At 38.5% G+C, this 18,059-nt stretch overlaps 1 protein-coding gene across 2 annotated transcripts in view; it reads right to left on the bottom strand.

Moving 5' to 3' along the window:
* Wwc2 (WW and C2 domain containing 2) overlaps positions 1–17,785 on the bottom strand; it is a 279,014-nt gene extending 261,229 nt beyond the window's left edge. For both annotated transcript variants that reach the window (XM_023699612.1, XM_023699613.1), the window contains exon 1: positions 17,332–17,785. In XM_023699612.1, coding sequence (XP_023555380.1) covers positions 17,332–17,462 — 131 coding nt within the window. In that variant the 5' untranslated portion in view covers positions 17,463–17,785. The remainder of the gene's footprint in view (positions 1–17,331) is intronic.
* Positions 17,786–18,059: the final 274 nt, after the last annotated feature.

Below are 18,059 nucleotides of genomic sequence, written 5' to 3'. Positions count from 1 at the left end.
TTTTTTTTTTTTTTTTTTTGATGGAACCGGGGATTGAACTCAGGCCCCTGAGCTTGCCAGGGAAGCGCTTATTCTACTGAGTCATTTCCCTGGCCCCCTGACATAAACTTTTATTTCTGATGTTACCTTAGGTTTGTAAGAAGTACACAGCTGATGTGTAAATGTTGATTTTATTCTAAATACATACTAAGATCTTACCACTTTATTTGGATATTTAATGTTCCTTTTAACTATACTTTGCATAATATATTAAGAACCTCCTGACAAACAAGCAAGACTATACAAATGCAAAGTAGGTCCTACAAAAAGGCCAGAAAAGCAAAATACATGTGCTGTCAGTGTTAGCAATACATGGAACATGCTGCTGTCAGGTGTGAAGACTGCCTCAGTTGCGATAATTAAAGATTTTATTTATACACTGCCATTGGTATTTTCATTGTAGTTCACATAAGAATTTACTTCTGTTATTCTTTTCTAGACTTTGTATGCCAAAAACCAGTCAATATTAATTTTTTTTGCTTTATAAACAATAAAAATTAAATATCCAATACTTATATGTGATTTTTTCTTGTCAAGCAGTTATTTTAATATAAGACATTCATAAAATTAAATCTAATGATTCATCGACAGAAATATCCTAAAGAATAAACATGGGTGTGACACTTCCACAGTTATGCTGCTTTAATGACAAAAAGTGAATTAGGCTCTGATTAACCCAAGTGAAATCATAGTAGAGATACTTTGTCTCCCATGTCTCAGCATTTCTATATCTCTCTTTGTTATCAATTTATAGTCTTTTATTCTATGTGTCATGATTTAACACACAGGTATTTTTAATACACAAACACATATAAACACATGTACACTTTTAAGCAGCTGACCTTGAAATTGTTTAAATAACTATTTTCACAACTAATAAAATCCTCATTTTACTTTTTGGACAAGAAAAGAAAACCTAGTTTTCCTGTTCATTGAATCTCCAAATTTTGATTAAGACAGAATGATATAAACACGAAACACAAAAACATTTTTTTAATATTGATTAATGTAACTTTTTATTCTACAGCTAGGACCAGCACTTCTAATATTCTGATAAAATCAGATATTTAAATGCCTCCCACTTCCATTGCATCTTCATTTAAAAAACATAAATAACATTTTAATTTTACTGGATGGATTAACAGCCATGTAACTATCATTATGAACATTTATCAAAATAAAGAATTTAGCCATTAAAGACTGATCTTAGAGTAAGAATTGAAAACAGCAGAAAGAAAGTAGTGCATAAAAAGCACTGTCGCCCACGATTTACACGAAGAAATTTTCCTTAATGGGTATTTCAAACACTACATGCTCATCTTAGGTTTCCACTCACATCCCAGAATAGTTTTTCTAATAACATCCTAAGTTATATCTATATTTTTAAAACTGCAATCTTAACAAATAATTAAAATCTAGTATAAATTTTCAAAATTAAAAATAAGATTTTTCTTATATCATTGTTTTGTAACATACATGAAAAAGTGCAGTTACACAGAAAAGCAAATGTGGAGACCTGACAGCCCTTCCTAAAGTTAAAGTCAGCAAACTATTCTAAAATTTAAAGTTATGTTTTCTTCTTGTAAATTGTGTAAAGACAACCTAGTACCTCAGAGTTTGTTCTCAATAGCGAGTTGAGGGAAGGCAAGATAAAGCAGAAACAGGACAAAGGGCGTCTTCACTGAGCTCTGTATCCTCACAGGAAGAATTAATTACATTATCACTATAAATCCCTAAATCCGGCCATTCCCAGACCTCACAGCTTCAACTGGGGAGCTGGCTTTCAGAGTCTAGCCAAATTCCCAGTGGCATCTCAAGAGAGAATTCATGGATATCTGTCAAGCAGTGAGTGCTCAATGGCAGAGCCAGGGCCAATGCTCTTGATGCTCATTGAAAGGCGCCAACCTGTGTCTTTCACTACCACCAATTTACGTAAACACTGCTAGTAAATAGCACAAAGGCATACAATCAAAAAAATCACATGACAGAATCCAATAACAAGTCTTTGCAATCACCAGCAGTCAGTATAATTTAGACTGGGGTAGGATGGAAAGCAAGGAAACAAATACCACCAGGACAAAAAGGCATCTTTAAGAATGAGATATTGTTGTCTGGGGAGAAAAAGAGACAAACTTTTTTTTAAAAACAATGTTAGAAAATTGCAAATAAATCATGGGCTTCCTAATGCAAACCACTGCACAAACTTCTTTTTAGCCACAAGCGTAAACACAGTCAGACAAGTGGCTAAAAGGAAGACTGCAGCCAGGCAAAGCCTTTCCTCATTTGAATAGTATTTTAGGAATGTTGTCAATGTGTCTGATGATAACTCACTTCTACTGCATTCTTCCCTCATAATTATTTCGGTCAAGTAGCAACTTATATTGTAGCAAATTATAGGTAGAACACTCACAACACTAAAGACTTCTCTTTTTAACCTATTAGACTTCACATTTGTTTGCCCACATTTGCTTTTTTTTAAAAAAGGTAAACTTTAGGGCCCAGGAGATGGCTCAGTAGAATAAGCGCTTCCCTGGCAAATGCAAGGGCCTGAGTTCAATCCCAGCTACCACCAAAAGCAAAAAAAAAAAAAAAAAAAAAAAGTGTTAGGTTTATGTACAATGAATTGATTATCGAAACTGTCCTATTATTCAGCTTTGAAACTGTTTCATTCATATTTATTTCTCAATAAAATAAAAAATAAAAAAGGTAAACTAGCAACTGTTGCTCACAGTAACACAGGAACAAAAGATTTTTCACATGCATAAACTATACATTTAATTAAAATTCATAAACTTAGATCCCAACTGAAGTCAAAAGTAGGAAAAAACTGTTTCATTGCTATTTGTTTATCAATAAAATTATGGGGGAAAAAAAGTAGGAAAGAATACTAGATGCCCAAATAGAACCAAATACACAGTATATTATTCAGCTATAACAAAGACAAAAAAAAAAAAAAAAAAAACTACAACAATCTATGACAAGAATAAGGACTACATAAATTAAATGACTTCTCTCCAATCATCATTTTTTTTTTTTTTTTTTTTTTTTTGTGGCAGAACCGGGGATTGAACTCAGGCCCTTGCACTTGCCAGGGAAGTGCTTATTCCACTGAGCCATCTCCCTGGCCCTTCCAATCATCTTTCTAAGTAGTTGTTTATATATTTCCAGGTAAGTCTTATGTCATTAGTAAATCAAACATAAACACACCATACTCCTTCTAAGTTCATATTCCTTCATATTTCTGAAGGCTCTTCACTCTGAATCCAAATCTAGGCACTTTAAAATAAACAATAATGCAGCAATTTACTGAGATCATTTTCCCCCAAGATACAGGCTCAAGTGCAAGAATCAAGGTAAAATGAATTCCTATCAAGGTCTACACAGTACATATCCATAGTGAAATCAAGATTTTTCAGATGATAGATTATGAGGGTTAAAGTCAATGAAAAAGGGAATCCTTCAGGAAAAAATCTGGAAGAGCTGGAAATCAGGTTGATTCCAGAAAATTCTTATCCCTCAAAATCAGTTCCCCTGTCTTCAAAAAAGGGTGATGGACACAGTAGTGTGAGTGATGCCCTACAAAGAATAGCTCCACAAAAGCCTAGATTGACAGGAAGTTGTGGTACAAGGTCAAAAGGGTTTTAGAACCAGAAGACAAGAGTAAAGAGAATTTATAGCTTATCAGATCTCAGCCTCTGAAAGAGTGAGCATAAAACACTGAAATGAGCCAGAAGCGACACAATCAAATTAGCCTTTATTTGTACAACTAATACACACAAGACATCACACTGTGTGTCCTGTGAGGGGGCATAAAAATTGTATGTGGGCTCTAAGTAAATGGAGCTACCAAATTATTTGGGAAGACAAAAATTAAATTTTGAAAAAATCATTCAATGGGTAGAGTCAAAACACAATTACATACAGTATTTAATTTTAACAGATATGCTAAAGCAAAGAATCGTAAGAATTAAGGCACTGGAGCCAGGTGTGGAGGTACACAACTGTAATCCCAGCTATGGGAGGCTGAGGTAGGAGGACCACCATGTGTTTGAGGCCACCCTGGGCCTCACTAGATGGTGAGTTCAAGGCCAGTCTGAGCTGCATAGCAAGACCCTGTCTCAAGGAGAAAAAAAAAACAAAACAGCATTAAAGCACTGAGAGATTATGTGGGAGTAAAGTGTTAAGAAAAGCCTCAAAGGATTAAACTTCACCTAAACTCCAAAACGCAGCTATGACTTCCAAGCCACAGATGGGCCAAAGGGCCTTAGGAGGAGTAATGTAGTTAAAAGCTTTGTTTCCTTAGACAACTCATATTTAATCTTGCAAGCCTGAGGTGTATTAGTTCATGTTCCCCTCCTATCACAAAATACCTGAGGCTAGCTAACTTTATAAAGAACGGAGTCCTGGAAGTTCAGTTACATGGCACACAGCTTCTGCTCCGCTCCAGTGAAGGCTTCATGGTAGACAGCACTACAACAGTGGAAGCACATGCAAAGCTGAGAGATTGTATCACAAGACAGGAAGCCAAAAGCCTAGGAGTGGCCAAACTGATTCCTTTATAACAGCCCTCTGGAGAGAACTTAATCCTTTCTGAGGACACTCATCAATTACTTAAATCATGGGTAAGCCACAGCAGGGGCAATAATGGTACCTATCAAAGGTTTCATGTGTTCAATACATAAATATTAAAAATTTGCACAAAGCTGGACAATGGACTACAACAGTGAACAAGAGCTGAGTATCTGCCCTTGTGGAGCTTGAGAAAACAAATAAAAGGCTCAAAACTGGTACTTATCATCTTCATCTTCAGAATAGTGGTGGAAAGTAAAAGATGTGTTCAAATGAAATTAATTAAACCATTTTAGCTGGAAAAGGGTTTCATAAAAAATAGTGATGTGTCTCAAAGCTCCATCCTGGGATCTCTACTCTCCTCCCTTCTAGGAATCTCATTCTACCCCACAATTTTAGATATTATTTGCACCCAAAATTTAGTATCTCCAGCTTTACTGTCTCCTAATTTCCAGACTATGTCCAGATGTTCACTAGGTATCTCAATTTGTATGTCTTAAAGGGCATCTCAGACCTATAAATCTGAAATGGAATTTGGGATCACCAATCCGAATGAATATCAACCAACTATACTCCTGACTTTTCCTCCAAATCAGTAAATTCTTGATTCTCTTTTCCTCATGCTTCACATATTCAAATAATGAGCAAGTTCTTTCACTTTTACCTAAAACCATAGCCTCATCACTGCTTCTACTGCCAAACCTAATCATTCTAGTCCAAGCTCTGTTTCCCCCCAGGTTATCTTTCTACAGTGACATCTATGATTCCTTCCCCCAGAGAGCTGGATCTCTTAAAGTATAAACTATCACATACACACAAGCATGCACGCATGCACACACATACACACACACACACACACACCTACCATCATAATTCCTCCATTCAACACAAAGTTCATCAATAATTCCCAAACACCTTTAAAATTTAGAGGGTCTACAAAGTATACATCTCAGACCCTTTTCTCCTTCTCTGCTTTAACTGTTAAGACCCTCTTCTCTCTCAGACTAAAAATAAGGAAAACACAGAAAACCAGAACTTCCTGCACTGATGTAAAATGGTCTTCATCTGTACCTGTGACCACTGCACACTTAATATGTGGCTAGTGAGCTAGGGATCTAAATTTTTAATTTAACTTTGATTAATTTACATTTAAACAGCCACATACTCTTTATACTCTTAGAAACTATTATACATAAGACTGTAGCCAGCCCTTTTCTTATGCCTGAACTATTCTTCCCGAGATCTTCGTAAGGATGAAGATCTCAGTTAAATATCAGCTCCTCAGAATGGCCTTTGTTACCTAATTCAAAGTAGCCCCCACTTGACATTGTTATCACTTTACTTTGTTTAGTCATCAAACTACCTTTACCACTGCCTTTAATTCTTTGCCTTCCCCAAACTAGAATACAGTCTCTAAAAAGAGGAATTTGGGGCTGGGGAGATGGGTCGGAGGTTTAAGCACAAGGATCCGGGTTCAACCCCTGGTACTGCATGCCGTGCTGACCCCAGAATCCCGGGTGTTCCATGATGGCTAACAAAACTGGGCATGGTGACACATGCTTGTAATCCCAGGGCTGGAACAGGAGGATCACTACAAGCCCAGGCTGTGTAGCAAGACCCTGTACCAAATAAATAAACGAATGAAAAAGATTAGAAGTTATGTATTGGGAAGTAATAATAATAATAATGAAAGGAGGAATTTTAACCTATTTCATTCAAGGTTGTGTCTCCAAGATATATATGCTTAAGACATAGTAGTTTTAATAAATTTTGATGAGTAATTAATTGGTTGAATGAGTGAAGTACTAGGGAGTCAAGTCAGTAAAAGTGAGCTAGGCATAATTTTGGACATAATGAGCAAGTCCATAGAAGAAAAGGTCCTTCCAATTTTTATATTTCACTTATACAGGTATAAGGATCTACAGTGCTCTTATGTGCCCCACAGAGACAGGCCATCTAAGGAGAACAAAAGAATGGCACACACACAAAGCAAGTACCTATCCTCAATGAATTTAGAATCAACTGTATGAAAACATTAGTAATGCAAACACACAAATGCTCCTACATATGAGACATGAGGAAATCTCTAAAGAATGTATCAATGTACATTCTCCAGGCATACCTTCAGGGAGAAGACGGAACTAAAAGAAGAGTTAGATGGCCGAGTCAGCTTTGTAATCTCTGGGTCTCTAAGAGCAATAAGGGGATTAATGCTATATTAAACATTCTGCCACGTTAAATACTGGTTTACAGCTATATTATCCTCTGAGTAATGTCATTAGCTATTTCACCCTGCAGGAGAGGAAGGAGAAGCAAAGAGAGAAAGAAAAGATCTGTTTCTACCAAGTTCAAATACCCTGATAACCAACAAGTTGGAAAAGAACATATGTTTTGGACAGAATTATTGACCAGTCCAAAATCACACCTAGGCCAACACGTGACAAAATTTATAACTCAGTGATACCTTGTGGCTATTACACATTCATTCACTGTCACAGTTGCAAATTTTTAAACAGTTGTAATTTTAATTTAAAAAACCGTAATACTAAGGAAAACTGCAGTGATGAAAGTTTTACACTAAATTAAACTGCACTCTTCAAATATTTTATAATATGGGCTGGTGAGATGGCTCAGAGGTGTAAAGCACCTACTTGGAACAAGCTTGGCAAAACACAGGGACCGCGGTTCGATCCCCCAGCACCACATGCCAGCCAGCCCCGCCCTCAGGTGGGCTGAGCTGGCCACACACACACACACACACACACACACAAATAAATGTTAAAAAAAAAATATTTTATAATACAAGCTGCCTCTCACATTAGAGACTTCAGAAAATATCACTATTGCTTAATAAAATTGCTTTAAGTAATAGAAATAGTCAATAAAATACGTAATACATATTAAGCTCTACTACTAAGTCAGAATTTTGCCACAAATTAGTACAAATGCCCATTACTCAAAACTTACTGTTTCTCACATTCAGAACTGGTGACCAGTCCAACCCAGGCCACAAAAGGAAAAATGACTACCTGATTAAAAGCACTAGTCTATGCCAATGGCCTCTGCCTGCCAGACCCTGACGGTCACTTTTACAAAACTACGAGGGCCACATATTTAGCCAAAAATCACCAATGTCATAATCTAAATGTCTACATTTCTTCAAAATTCAATTTCCTACTTCCACAATTTCCTAAGGAAACCAATGCCAACCAACATACACCTCTGTTCAAATTCTCCATTGGGATCATTGTAACAGTTCCCAAAGTTAATTTGCTGATCCATAAATGTTCGATTTCTTAGCTGATTCTCTTTATAAATGTTTCTCATTATTATGTTCTTGAAACCACGTTTTTACTGACATTCAGGTTAAGCTTACAGGAAAAATTATTCACAGAACAGAAACAAAAAAAAATAATGCTGCTTGGGACACCCTTGATTGTGACAAGTATTGGTTCCATAAGAATAATGCATATAATTGTTTTCTACTTGATTATCAACATCAACTTTGTGATTTTATAAGTAATATCAATATGGGGGCCGGGGAGATGGCTCAGTGGAATAAGCACTTCCCTGGCAAGCACAAGGGCCTGAGTTCAATCCCCGGTCCCCACCCCCAAAAAAAAAAAATAGTAACAATAATATCAATATGTCTTAGGAAACCTTAATATTTCCAACTATCAAAATATAAAACTATAATATTTACGCTTCTAACAGCAAATTAAAAACAACTATGGTGCCTCCAAAAATTGATTTTGGCCTGTTTTTCTCATGTTCCTAATGTATGTTTCTTTTTTTCCTTTTTTTTTTTTTTTTTGTGGGGATTGAACTCAGGACCTTGAGCTTGCCAGGCAAGTGCTATTCTACTGAGCTATCTCCCCGGCCCATGTATGTTTCCTTTTAAGAAGCAGTATGCAGGGCTTGGTACCTTGTAACTTTACTGAGTGGCTGAGCTGTGTCTATTGTGCTTTCTACCCAGATGTCCCCCAAGAACCTCAAGTGCGCATAGGCAGGGCTTTTGGGTTGTGGGGACAAATAGCTAACTTGGTATTAGGAGTTGGGGTCTTAGTGAAGTGACTCACAGGGGGCATGACATGGAAGGATGTGTCTCCACCCCTGGCTCCTTTTTTCCGCTTTCCTCTTTGCTTCCTTTGCACCTTAACGTGAGCAGCTCCCCTCTGCCATGCTGACCTGCACTGGAACTAACCAGCTATGGAGTGAAACATGAGACAAAGTGAACTTCTCTACTTTAAAGCTGCAGATGTCAGGTACAGTGTCTCAGCAATAAGAAAAGTGATTAAGACAGACTCCATACCACAAAAAATCTCTACTTCTGCCAATGCAAAGTCAGGTTCCCAAAGATGTCCTTGGCTTCCTGACAGTACATGAGATACCTAATACCTGTAGGTGGCTACTTCTGACCAGGTATCCATAAACTCATGCTAATCTTTGAAGTATAAAACTGAACTGTACCACCGTCAGGTCCAGTTACTTCAAAATACATGAGCTTGGGCACACAAGCATATACTGTTTCCAAGATCTAGCTATTAAAAATTATGCTATTATAAATATGAATATGCATATATGACTATAGTAAGATTATTTGAACTATTTTGGAAAAATAATGTAGAAGGGTAGCTATTGTTATTCTCTTAGTATTTGACTATAAATTTTGGGTTTTTCATAATGTAAAAACCTTATGAAATAGGTTTGGAAAACTCTGAGTAATATACTGTGTGCCACTGGGAGAAAAGTAATATAAGACACATGGTGATTCTTCAAATTCAGCATCCACAACTTATATATCTTTATATTATACTGGAACTACAGTCTTAATCATTTATGTAATAAATGAATAATCAGAATTCTTGAAAAACATGCCATTTTATCATAAAAGGTTACTTCTTTTAAATATATAAACTACTTTGAAGATTTTACCATCCTAATTTATATCAAAGGTTATCAACTTTGTTCTGTAAAAGGCTAGGTAAGCTAACTATTTTGTTTTTGTTGGCTAGATTCAGTCTCTATCACATATTCTTTGTTTTTATTTATATCCATTTCATCATGTAAAACCTTGGGCCAGTTTGTCCATCCCTGTTTTTCACTTCAAAAATACTAAAAACTGCTGTAATTATAGATAGTGCATACACCCCAAAAAAACTTTCAACAGTTTCATACGATATTTTTGTAATTTTTTAAAAAATAGGGGGGCCGGGGTGATGGCTCAGTGGAATAAGTGCTTCCCTGGCAAGTGCAAGGGCCTGAGTTCAATCCCCGGTTATGCCAAAAAAAAAAAAAAAAAAGCCTTATTTTTCAGAACAGTTTTAAATTCATAGTAAAGATATAATTAATACCAAAAGTTGCCATCTAGTATACATTCAGTTCCTCCTGTCCTATAGTACATCTGTTTATATTAATGAAACAAAAAAAAAAATCAATGAACCAATACAATATATTATTAAATAAAACTCATTCTTTATTCAGATCTTTTCCCCTTTTCTGTGGCAAATTAGCATAGGACAACCACTGCATCTTAAGCTCCTTTTGGTTATGACAGTTTCTCAGAACCTAGATGGCTTTTGAGGAGCATCTGTCAGACATTTTGTAGAATGTCCCTCCAAAGAGATTTTGCGAGTGATTTTGAGGAGCACTGGTCATTTTGTAGAATGTCCCTATAGTGGTAATTAGTAGATATTGTTCTCACAATTAGACTGAGGTTATTGTGGTTTGGAGGAGAAGTGCTACAAAGAAAAAATTCCACTGTCATCACATTGTGTCATGAGTACATCGAGCTGACTTACCTATCGCTCACTGCTGTTGTTTACCTTGATTGCCTGGCTGAGGCAGTGTTTGTCAGGTTTCTTCCAACTGTTCTGTTTTGTTTTGTTTTGTTTGTAATACAATTAATAAAAATGAGCTTCAGTCTTAGTCAATATAGTTATCTAAAAGGAATAGCCTTTAAATCATTTTGGTTTTTTGGGGTTTTTTGGTTTGGTTTTTTTTCTTTTTTTTTGCGGAACCGGGGATTAAACTCAGGCCCTTGCACTTGCCAGGAAAATGCTTATTCCACTGAGCCATCTCCCCGGCCTAAATCATTTTGAATAAGCTGGAGTATTTATAACTCCACAGTATGATTCATTATCTAACTCATACAAATAAGCCATTAACAATATCACATTAGAGGTGAAGACAAAAACTAGTATGTATTTTAATACCATATTTTAATTGTAATACCACTTAATTGTTTTCAATAAGTTACTTAAGTTGAATTTAAGAGATACTGAGAAAAAGTCATAGACAATACTCAATTTTTCTTTTATTTTTTAAATGGTGATTATGCAAACTAAACAATAAATGAGCTGAGCTGGACCAAATCTTTTCTATCTTTGTATCTGACACAGCCCAGTGTACCTAGCTGGTTAACACAATAAAAACTACTAATTTATATTTACAATATCAGTGTTAAAATCATTCAAAGCAAGTAAAAGAGAAAGGGAAGATCTACATAAGATCAAAAACTTCTAATTTCTCTTACTAACTTTTTTCTTGATCAAATAAGAATGAAATTAGTATGCACAAAAAGGGTCAACTGCATCTGTGTATTCAAAATGGTTAGGATAGATATATAGTTACATCCTGTTAATGAATAGAGGGATTTGCTCTAATAGTGTTTGTAAATAGGATATCATGTCTGCATCTTGTACAGCAAATAACCACTAGGAAGAGATATGCAATGTGTTAATTATTGAAACTGTCCTACCAATTTGATTTGAAACTGTCTCACTGCTATTGGTTTCTCAATAAAATTATGGAAAAAAGGGGGGCAATGGTTTTATAAGGCTGGAATAAAGCAAGATGGCTTAGGCTAAATTAAACCTATCAAAATACTCTTTTTTTTTTTTTTTTTTTTTTTTTTTTGTGGTACTGGGGATTGAACTCAGGACCTTGAGCTTGCCAGGCAAGCGCTTATTCTGCTGAGCTATCTTCCCAGCCCTTAAAATACTCTTAAGAGAAAAGCATAAATAAAAACCACAGTAAGACACCACCTGAAATCCAGCAGAACAGCTCTATGAGACAAAAAGAAGTGTTAGTGAGGACATGGAGACATCAGAACACTCAACTCTGTTGGTGAGAATGTAAAGTACCACACTTTCATAGTTCCTAAAAAAAGCTAAACACAGACTTGCCGTAATTCCACTTTTAGGTACATATCAAAGAAAACTGAAGTTGTATCATAGGAAAGTTAAAAAGGCATATTCCTGGCAGCATTATTCATAAAGGCCAAATAAGAAAAAAAAACAAATGCTCATCAGGTGATGAATGATTATGACTGAAGCCCACACAGTGGAATATTATTCAACCATAAAGATGAAGTATCAATAAATAGACAACATGAAGGATCTTTTAACAAGAGTGAAAGAAACCAGGGCAATGGAACACCACTGTATTATTCCATTTATATAAAATATCCATGACAGGTAAATCCAAACACAAAGGGTAAATCAGTGGCTCTGAAGGGTTTTGGGCGTGGGAGGAGAATAGGAATTGAGTTTGTAATGAGTACAAGGTTTATTTAGGGGGCAAGGAGGTTACTCAAGAATTATATAGCAGTTACGATTGTACAATACTGAGTATACTGAAAATCACCAAATTATACATTTTAAGTGGTTAAAATTGTGAAATTTATATTACATTTTAGTCTACAACCCAGATACTACTAAAAATCCCTTTCTGGCTCAAGTACTTCTGTGGTAATTTCCCCAATAACAGAAATGAAGAAAGTAATTCAAAATTCTAACAAGAGATCAGTTCAACTAATTTCAATCAAATTCACAGGACCAGCACGTACACAGACTCAGACCCCACTGCAAGGAATTTACAGCTTATTAGGGCTCACACTGTTTCCTGCTAGTCTAGAAACTCCCACATCAGTAAGACGAAGCCCTACATGCTCCTCTACAGAGATAGCCTCATCTTCCTGCAGAAATTTACTCAAAGCAAGTAAGGAAGTTCCACTTATAGAGCAGTAGAGAGCCTACAGCCTGCAGACAGCTTCCACACTTTGCCCAACACACCAGGCATGCCTCTCATTAAATTTAAATGTGGTTTGCTGGTGGGCCACATGTCCCAATGGCTGACTATAGCTGACAAGTTAGTAATTTGCAGCACAAAACAAATAATACATTTATAAATCATGTCCTCCTTGAAAAGCTAATTATTGCCCTGAGTCTTACAACAAAATTAAACTACAAACTACGGACTACAAACTATAATCACTGAAGAAATCACTGTCGTTCACATATTTACACTTACTCCAGCAAGCATTAGAGCAAACTGTGTTGAAAACAAGAAATATTTGAGAATTTTTGGAAGACATCAGTTTAAATTAGCACTTCCTTGAGTGACTTTCTAAAACCTCTTTTTAACAACCTTTCCACACGTCAAGTACCATAATTATTCAAGTAATTCTCAGTATCCACTTGGCACCCAGACTCTCAGCCTGCTGTACACGAACAATTTCCAGTAATGTATGACCATGACAGTTGTGATTAAGACTATCAGGCCTGATTTTGTTTTCTTTGCTCTTGTAAGTAATTCATATATTTACTATAGCAGTTCAATTTCATTATTTTTAATTCAACTGGAAAATTGATTGTTTCTGGTTGTTGGTAGTAATGGCTACTTTTTTGAAAGCCTAATAAGAAACTGGAATAAGAGAATAGCTAAACTAACACTCTTTTGTTAATTTAACAAACTGTCTTCATTAACTGACCTAACCACCATTCATTTAATATCTACCACACATAAAGGATACAGAATGCAATAATAAGCAATTAGGACTCTTGAGGAGTTTACACATTAACAATGGGTTGACTGAAATTACTTATTTTGAAAGAAAGACAATAGAGTTCCTCAGATCCTAGTCATATGCCACCAGCAGGGTGTAGAAAGCCAAAAGTAAACTCTGATATCACTGATGCTCTCAGCTGGTACCTGCTTCCTCCTCACTCTTATCGTCCCCATCCCAGGGTTCTTTCTTTTCAATTAAAAAGTACACAATGTTCAAAGTTTGACTTTCACTATAACCACATATTAGAGTGTATTACTAGGTTTTTACTAATCACTAAAATCACTCTGGGTGACACAGATCTTTTAAATTCAACCATATAAAATTGTATCTCTGGGCAACATTCAACCCAGGGACAGAAAGAACAAAATTCTACTGAGAGTTTCTAAAACCACTCACACTTGTCTCAGAGGCCTTCCCACAGAAGTTTCCTACTCCAAGGGACAACTATTCCACCTTTTTCTTTTATGTCAAATATAGTATTTTTGAAAGTACCAGCCCATCTGGCTATGATATACAGCCCCCCATAAACACCAGCTGGAGAAAGAGAAAGCAAACCCGCAAAATAACATTCTTATGGAGTGGGCCTTCTCCAGGGCCCTGGCATCAGGGACAGAGACGTCTGTCCAGGATTAGCCTAATTAATCAGCTTAAAAACTCAACACCAAGCAAAGGAGTTCTACTTTCCCTGAGTTCCATCTAAGAACCCATAAGCATGCCTAGGTATGGAGACAGTCTAGAGACATAATTAAGGGCATGAGTTTCTAGAGTCAGAATGTCTAGCTGCAAATCCTAGCTCTACACTTAATGGAAATAGTAGCTTCTCCATGACTCAATTTCTTCATCCATAACTGGAAGATAACAGCACTTACTCAAAGGACTAAAGAGAATGAAATGAGATCCCAGTTAAAGAGCTCAGGACAGTTTTATCTCACAATACACACTAAGTAAATTGGTTTTCCTATATCTACTATTTTCAGGGGTTACCTGAACTATCACTAAGTTCCTAAATTGAATGGTCAACAAGTCATCTACTATTGTTTCACTGGTCTTTAGTTTGGGAGCTGAAAGCATCCTTATCTGAGAGTGATATTATCCTTATTTTAGAGTTCAAAAATAAAAGTTTAGGATATAGCTAAGCAGTACAGCACCTGTTTGGCAAGTGCAGGGTCCTGAGTTTAATACCTAGCACCAATAAATACATACAAATAAATAAATAGCATTGTTATTTCTTTCTCAATGAAAGTAATTCTTAAAACCAAATAAATAAACAAATAAATTTGCTCAGTCAATAAGTGCTATAGCAATAAAACCATTAATCACATGCCAGCAAGGTTTGCATTACATCATTCACCTGTAAAGGTGTAAAAGTATTTTAAATAAAGCTTTCTTTCCTAGTGACCACTCATTGAATGAAATTACATTCTCATAAATCTCCCAGCCTCTTCTCACTAAATCAGCATATTTACAGCACTAGAAATACAAATTCTGAGGAACTATAAAGAACGTAAAATTCTTTTTCTTATCAAGATAAAATAACAAAAAGAACTAGGTAAATCATTGTGATTATTTTAATTAAATGACTTTAAAAGTTCACAGACCCACAGTATATCAAGTCATTTTCCTTTCAGTACTTGTAATTTGATCCTGCAGAACAATCCACACTCCAACTGGCCTGTGTAACATCTCTTTCCATGTTTGCTAAATGTGTAACAAAACTGACCAATTAACAGTTACTCCAAATATCCTTTTCAACCTGCTCTTACCCTATTTACAAAGACTTATTGTCATTTAATTACCCTAAAGAAAATATAATCAAATTTAAACTGAGTATATCATGGCAACTGATCTCACAGATTATCTTTTAAAATTCCCATACTGATACCTAAAAGGAAGTATTAATCATCATTCAAATTTGTATCTCTAAGTACTTAATGATCTAACAACTTCAAGGAAAAGAACATAATAACAAGCCATGTTCAAGAAGTTTTTTTCCTATCAAATGAACTAGTTAGCCAGTTTCCTAAAAATAAAGATTCATAATAATTGTGAATCCCTAAGAAGTTTAAAATAAAAGGTATGCTTGCTTGTCTAAGAAGAAGTGTTATGCATAAGCCAAGTCGTACAGCTTTACTTCACTTACTTCTCGACTTATCCAAGCATGACATAGTCTTGCAATCCTTTCTGGCAAACACAAACGAGATAATACAATAAAATTTGTAGGACAAAGCAGAAGAAAACCTAAAATATATAATAGTTCAAGAATTTATTACAATTTCAAGAACCTGAAACTTCAACTCTACAAAAGTCGAAAGACAATTGTAAAGTTAAATATTTATATAGGTGCCTTAAAAGCCATTGCTAGGTGCACACCATCAGCACTGACATCTACTATCTGTTAAATGGTTTCAAAGTGCAATAGCACAAGTCATATAACTGGCTTGGAGTGTTAAGTTTATGACAACTAATATGTTTGGAGAGACTGTGAAGGTGTGATGCTGGTCCTAACTTTCACCAAGCCAGCAACAGGCAGCAAAGCTGTGGCAAGATAGGACCTGGGCACAGGTGCCTTTTCTCATTTTCAGAGGGAAACCTTCATGGATAATTTAACAAGGATTGTCCCATAAATTTATAATGTCTTTTATGACTCTCATAATTGCTTTTTAATATCTTCCAAAAACAACATTCTTATGACAAAAGTAACTGAGAATATAAAGTAGAAAGCTGTTTCAGCTTTAAATTGGGAAAAGGTGGACTGTTCAACAGTGAAAGCCATAACCCCCTAAGGATACATTCCATAAATGTTGGGAAGAATTTTGAGCAGTGATAAAATTCCATATGATGGAGTGATCCCTAATGACCTATTAATTAAATGTACAATTATGAATACCTTCTACTATTCTTATAATAATGCTAAAGAATGTTCCTTTTAAGGGTAAAAAGAAAAATGGGATAGAGGAGCACCGTTTGTGAACGCTGAGCTAAACTGCAGCTCCAGGACTTCTCAGATGATTGTTAAGCTTCTCCTTTTCTTCTCTGGGCAGGAATAAAACGTGTATTGAGAGAACAACAAAATCAGGCTAAGCTCAAGTGAGCGTTCTCTTAAATAGCAAAGTTCACTTCCAGTGTTCACTTCACAACTCCTTACTTCAAAGCGGAATCTGCCTGCTCAAGATACGAGATTAATTTCAAGTTTTTCGGTGAGGTAAAACTTCAAATACAAGTGCTTCTAAAAGAAGAGGGCATGGCCAACCTACAACCAGTACCCAGGCCCAGACACAAACGGGATCCCGGTCCCTCTCCACTTTCAGGACGCCTGGCCCGGCTGGGGCTGCACACAATCAAAAACTTGCAGTCAAGATTTGTGAACCAAGGATGCCCAGAGATGCCACACGTGGCTTGGACGAGTAACTCCTCACCTTGCACTTAGACCCCGAGGGCGCCTGCCCACTCCTTGCTCTTGGAGGCAGAGGGTCCCCGCAGCCTCAATTTGGCTCAGTGTAAGAGGAGGCGAGCTGGGGACACAGCTAAGGTGGCCCTCTCCGGCCGCTCCTGAGGAGAGCCGGCCGCGGCACCAATCCCGCCCTTCCCTCCCGCAGGGCGGGTCTGAAAGGTGCCCGAGGGGCGTCAGCAGGCAGTGGGCAAAGGGGCCCTGGAGGGAGCGACCCCGCAGAGCCCTCCGGGGCGCCGGGCGGGCCGGCAGCCGCAGCCCGGCCTAGGCGGGCAGCTCCGCGCCCTCCCAGGACCCCGCGTGGCCGGGGCCGGCGACGCCCCACGCCCCCAGCGCCGCCGCCCCGCCAGGTCTCCGGGACAACAGCCGCCGCCGCACGTCCGTCCGCCGCGGTCCCGCGCCCACCCGCGGCCCGGCCGCCCACCTGTCCCGCGGGTCGATCCAGCTGGTCCTGCGGGTGTTGTGGTCAATGTAGAAGACCTTGCCGTCGTAGTCTCTGGCCTCCTCCCAGCCCCGGGGTAGCGGCAGCTGCCCGCTCCCGGCCCTCCTAGGCATGGTCGGCGGCCTCGCCGGCGAGCTGCGCCTCCATAGGCACCGGGCGCCGGACGCGGCGGGAACGTGAGCCCGGCTCGGCCGCCGCCCCGACGCGGACGCCGGCGAGGGGCTTCTGGGCGCGGCGGGGCCACGCGCGGGGGGCGCCTCCGGAAGCCCTGCTCTCGGCCCCGCCGGGAGTCAATCCACCATGTCTGCGTCGGAGCAGGCGAGCGAACCCCCTCCTCCTCGCCGCCGCGCTGCCTCCGCCTCTTCCTCCTCCTCCTCCTCTTCCCCGTCCCGCAGTGGCCGCCGAGGGTCGCAGCGGCCAGGCTGCCCGAGCCGACGCCGTCTGGGCTCGGCTCAGTAAAGCTCCTCGAAGCAGCGGCCCCGGCGGCCCCGGCCTCATTTACATGTCATTAGCATGGCCCCGCCCGGCGCGGCGCGCGCCTCATCTGCATGCACATTCCTCGCCGCCACATTCCTGCGCTTAACCCTGCAGAGCCCGGCGCCTAGGTCCTGAGCCCCAACTCCCGGACCAGCCGGGGCGGAGACCCGGCCTGGGGACCAGGTGGGAGGGAGGAGGGAGAAGGAATGCGCGGCTCGCTCGTTCCTCAATAT

This window comes from Octodon degus, unplaced genomic scaffold (assembly GCF_000260255.1).
Source record: "Octodon degus isolate 3935 unplaced genomic scaffold, OctDeg1.0 scaffold00114, whole genome shotgun sequence".
Lineage (NCBI taxonomy): Eukaryota > Metazoa > Chordata > Mammalia > Rodentia > Octodontidae > Octodon > Octodon degus.
This window is presented reverse-complemented; position numbering and strand designations above follow the sequence as displayed.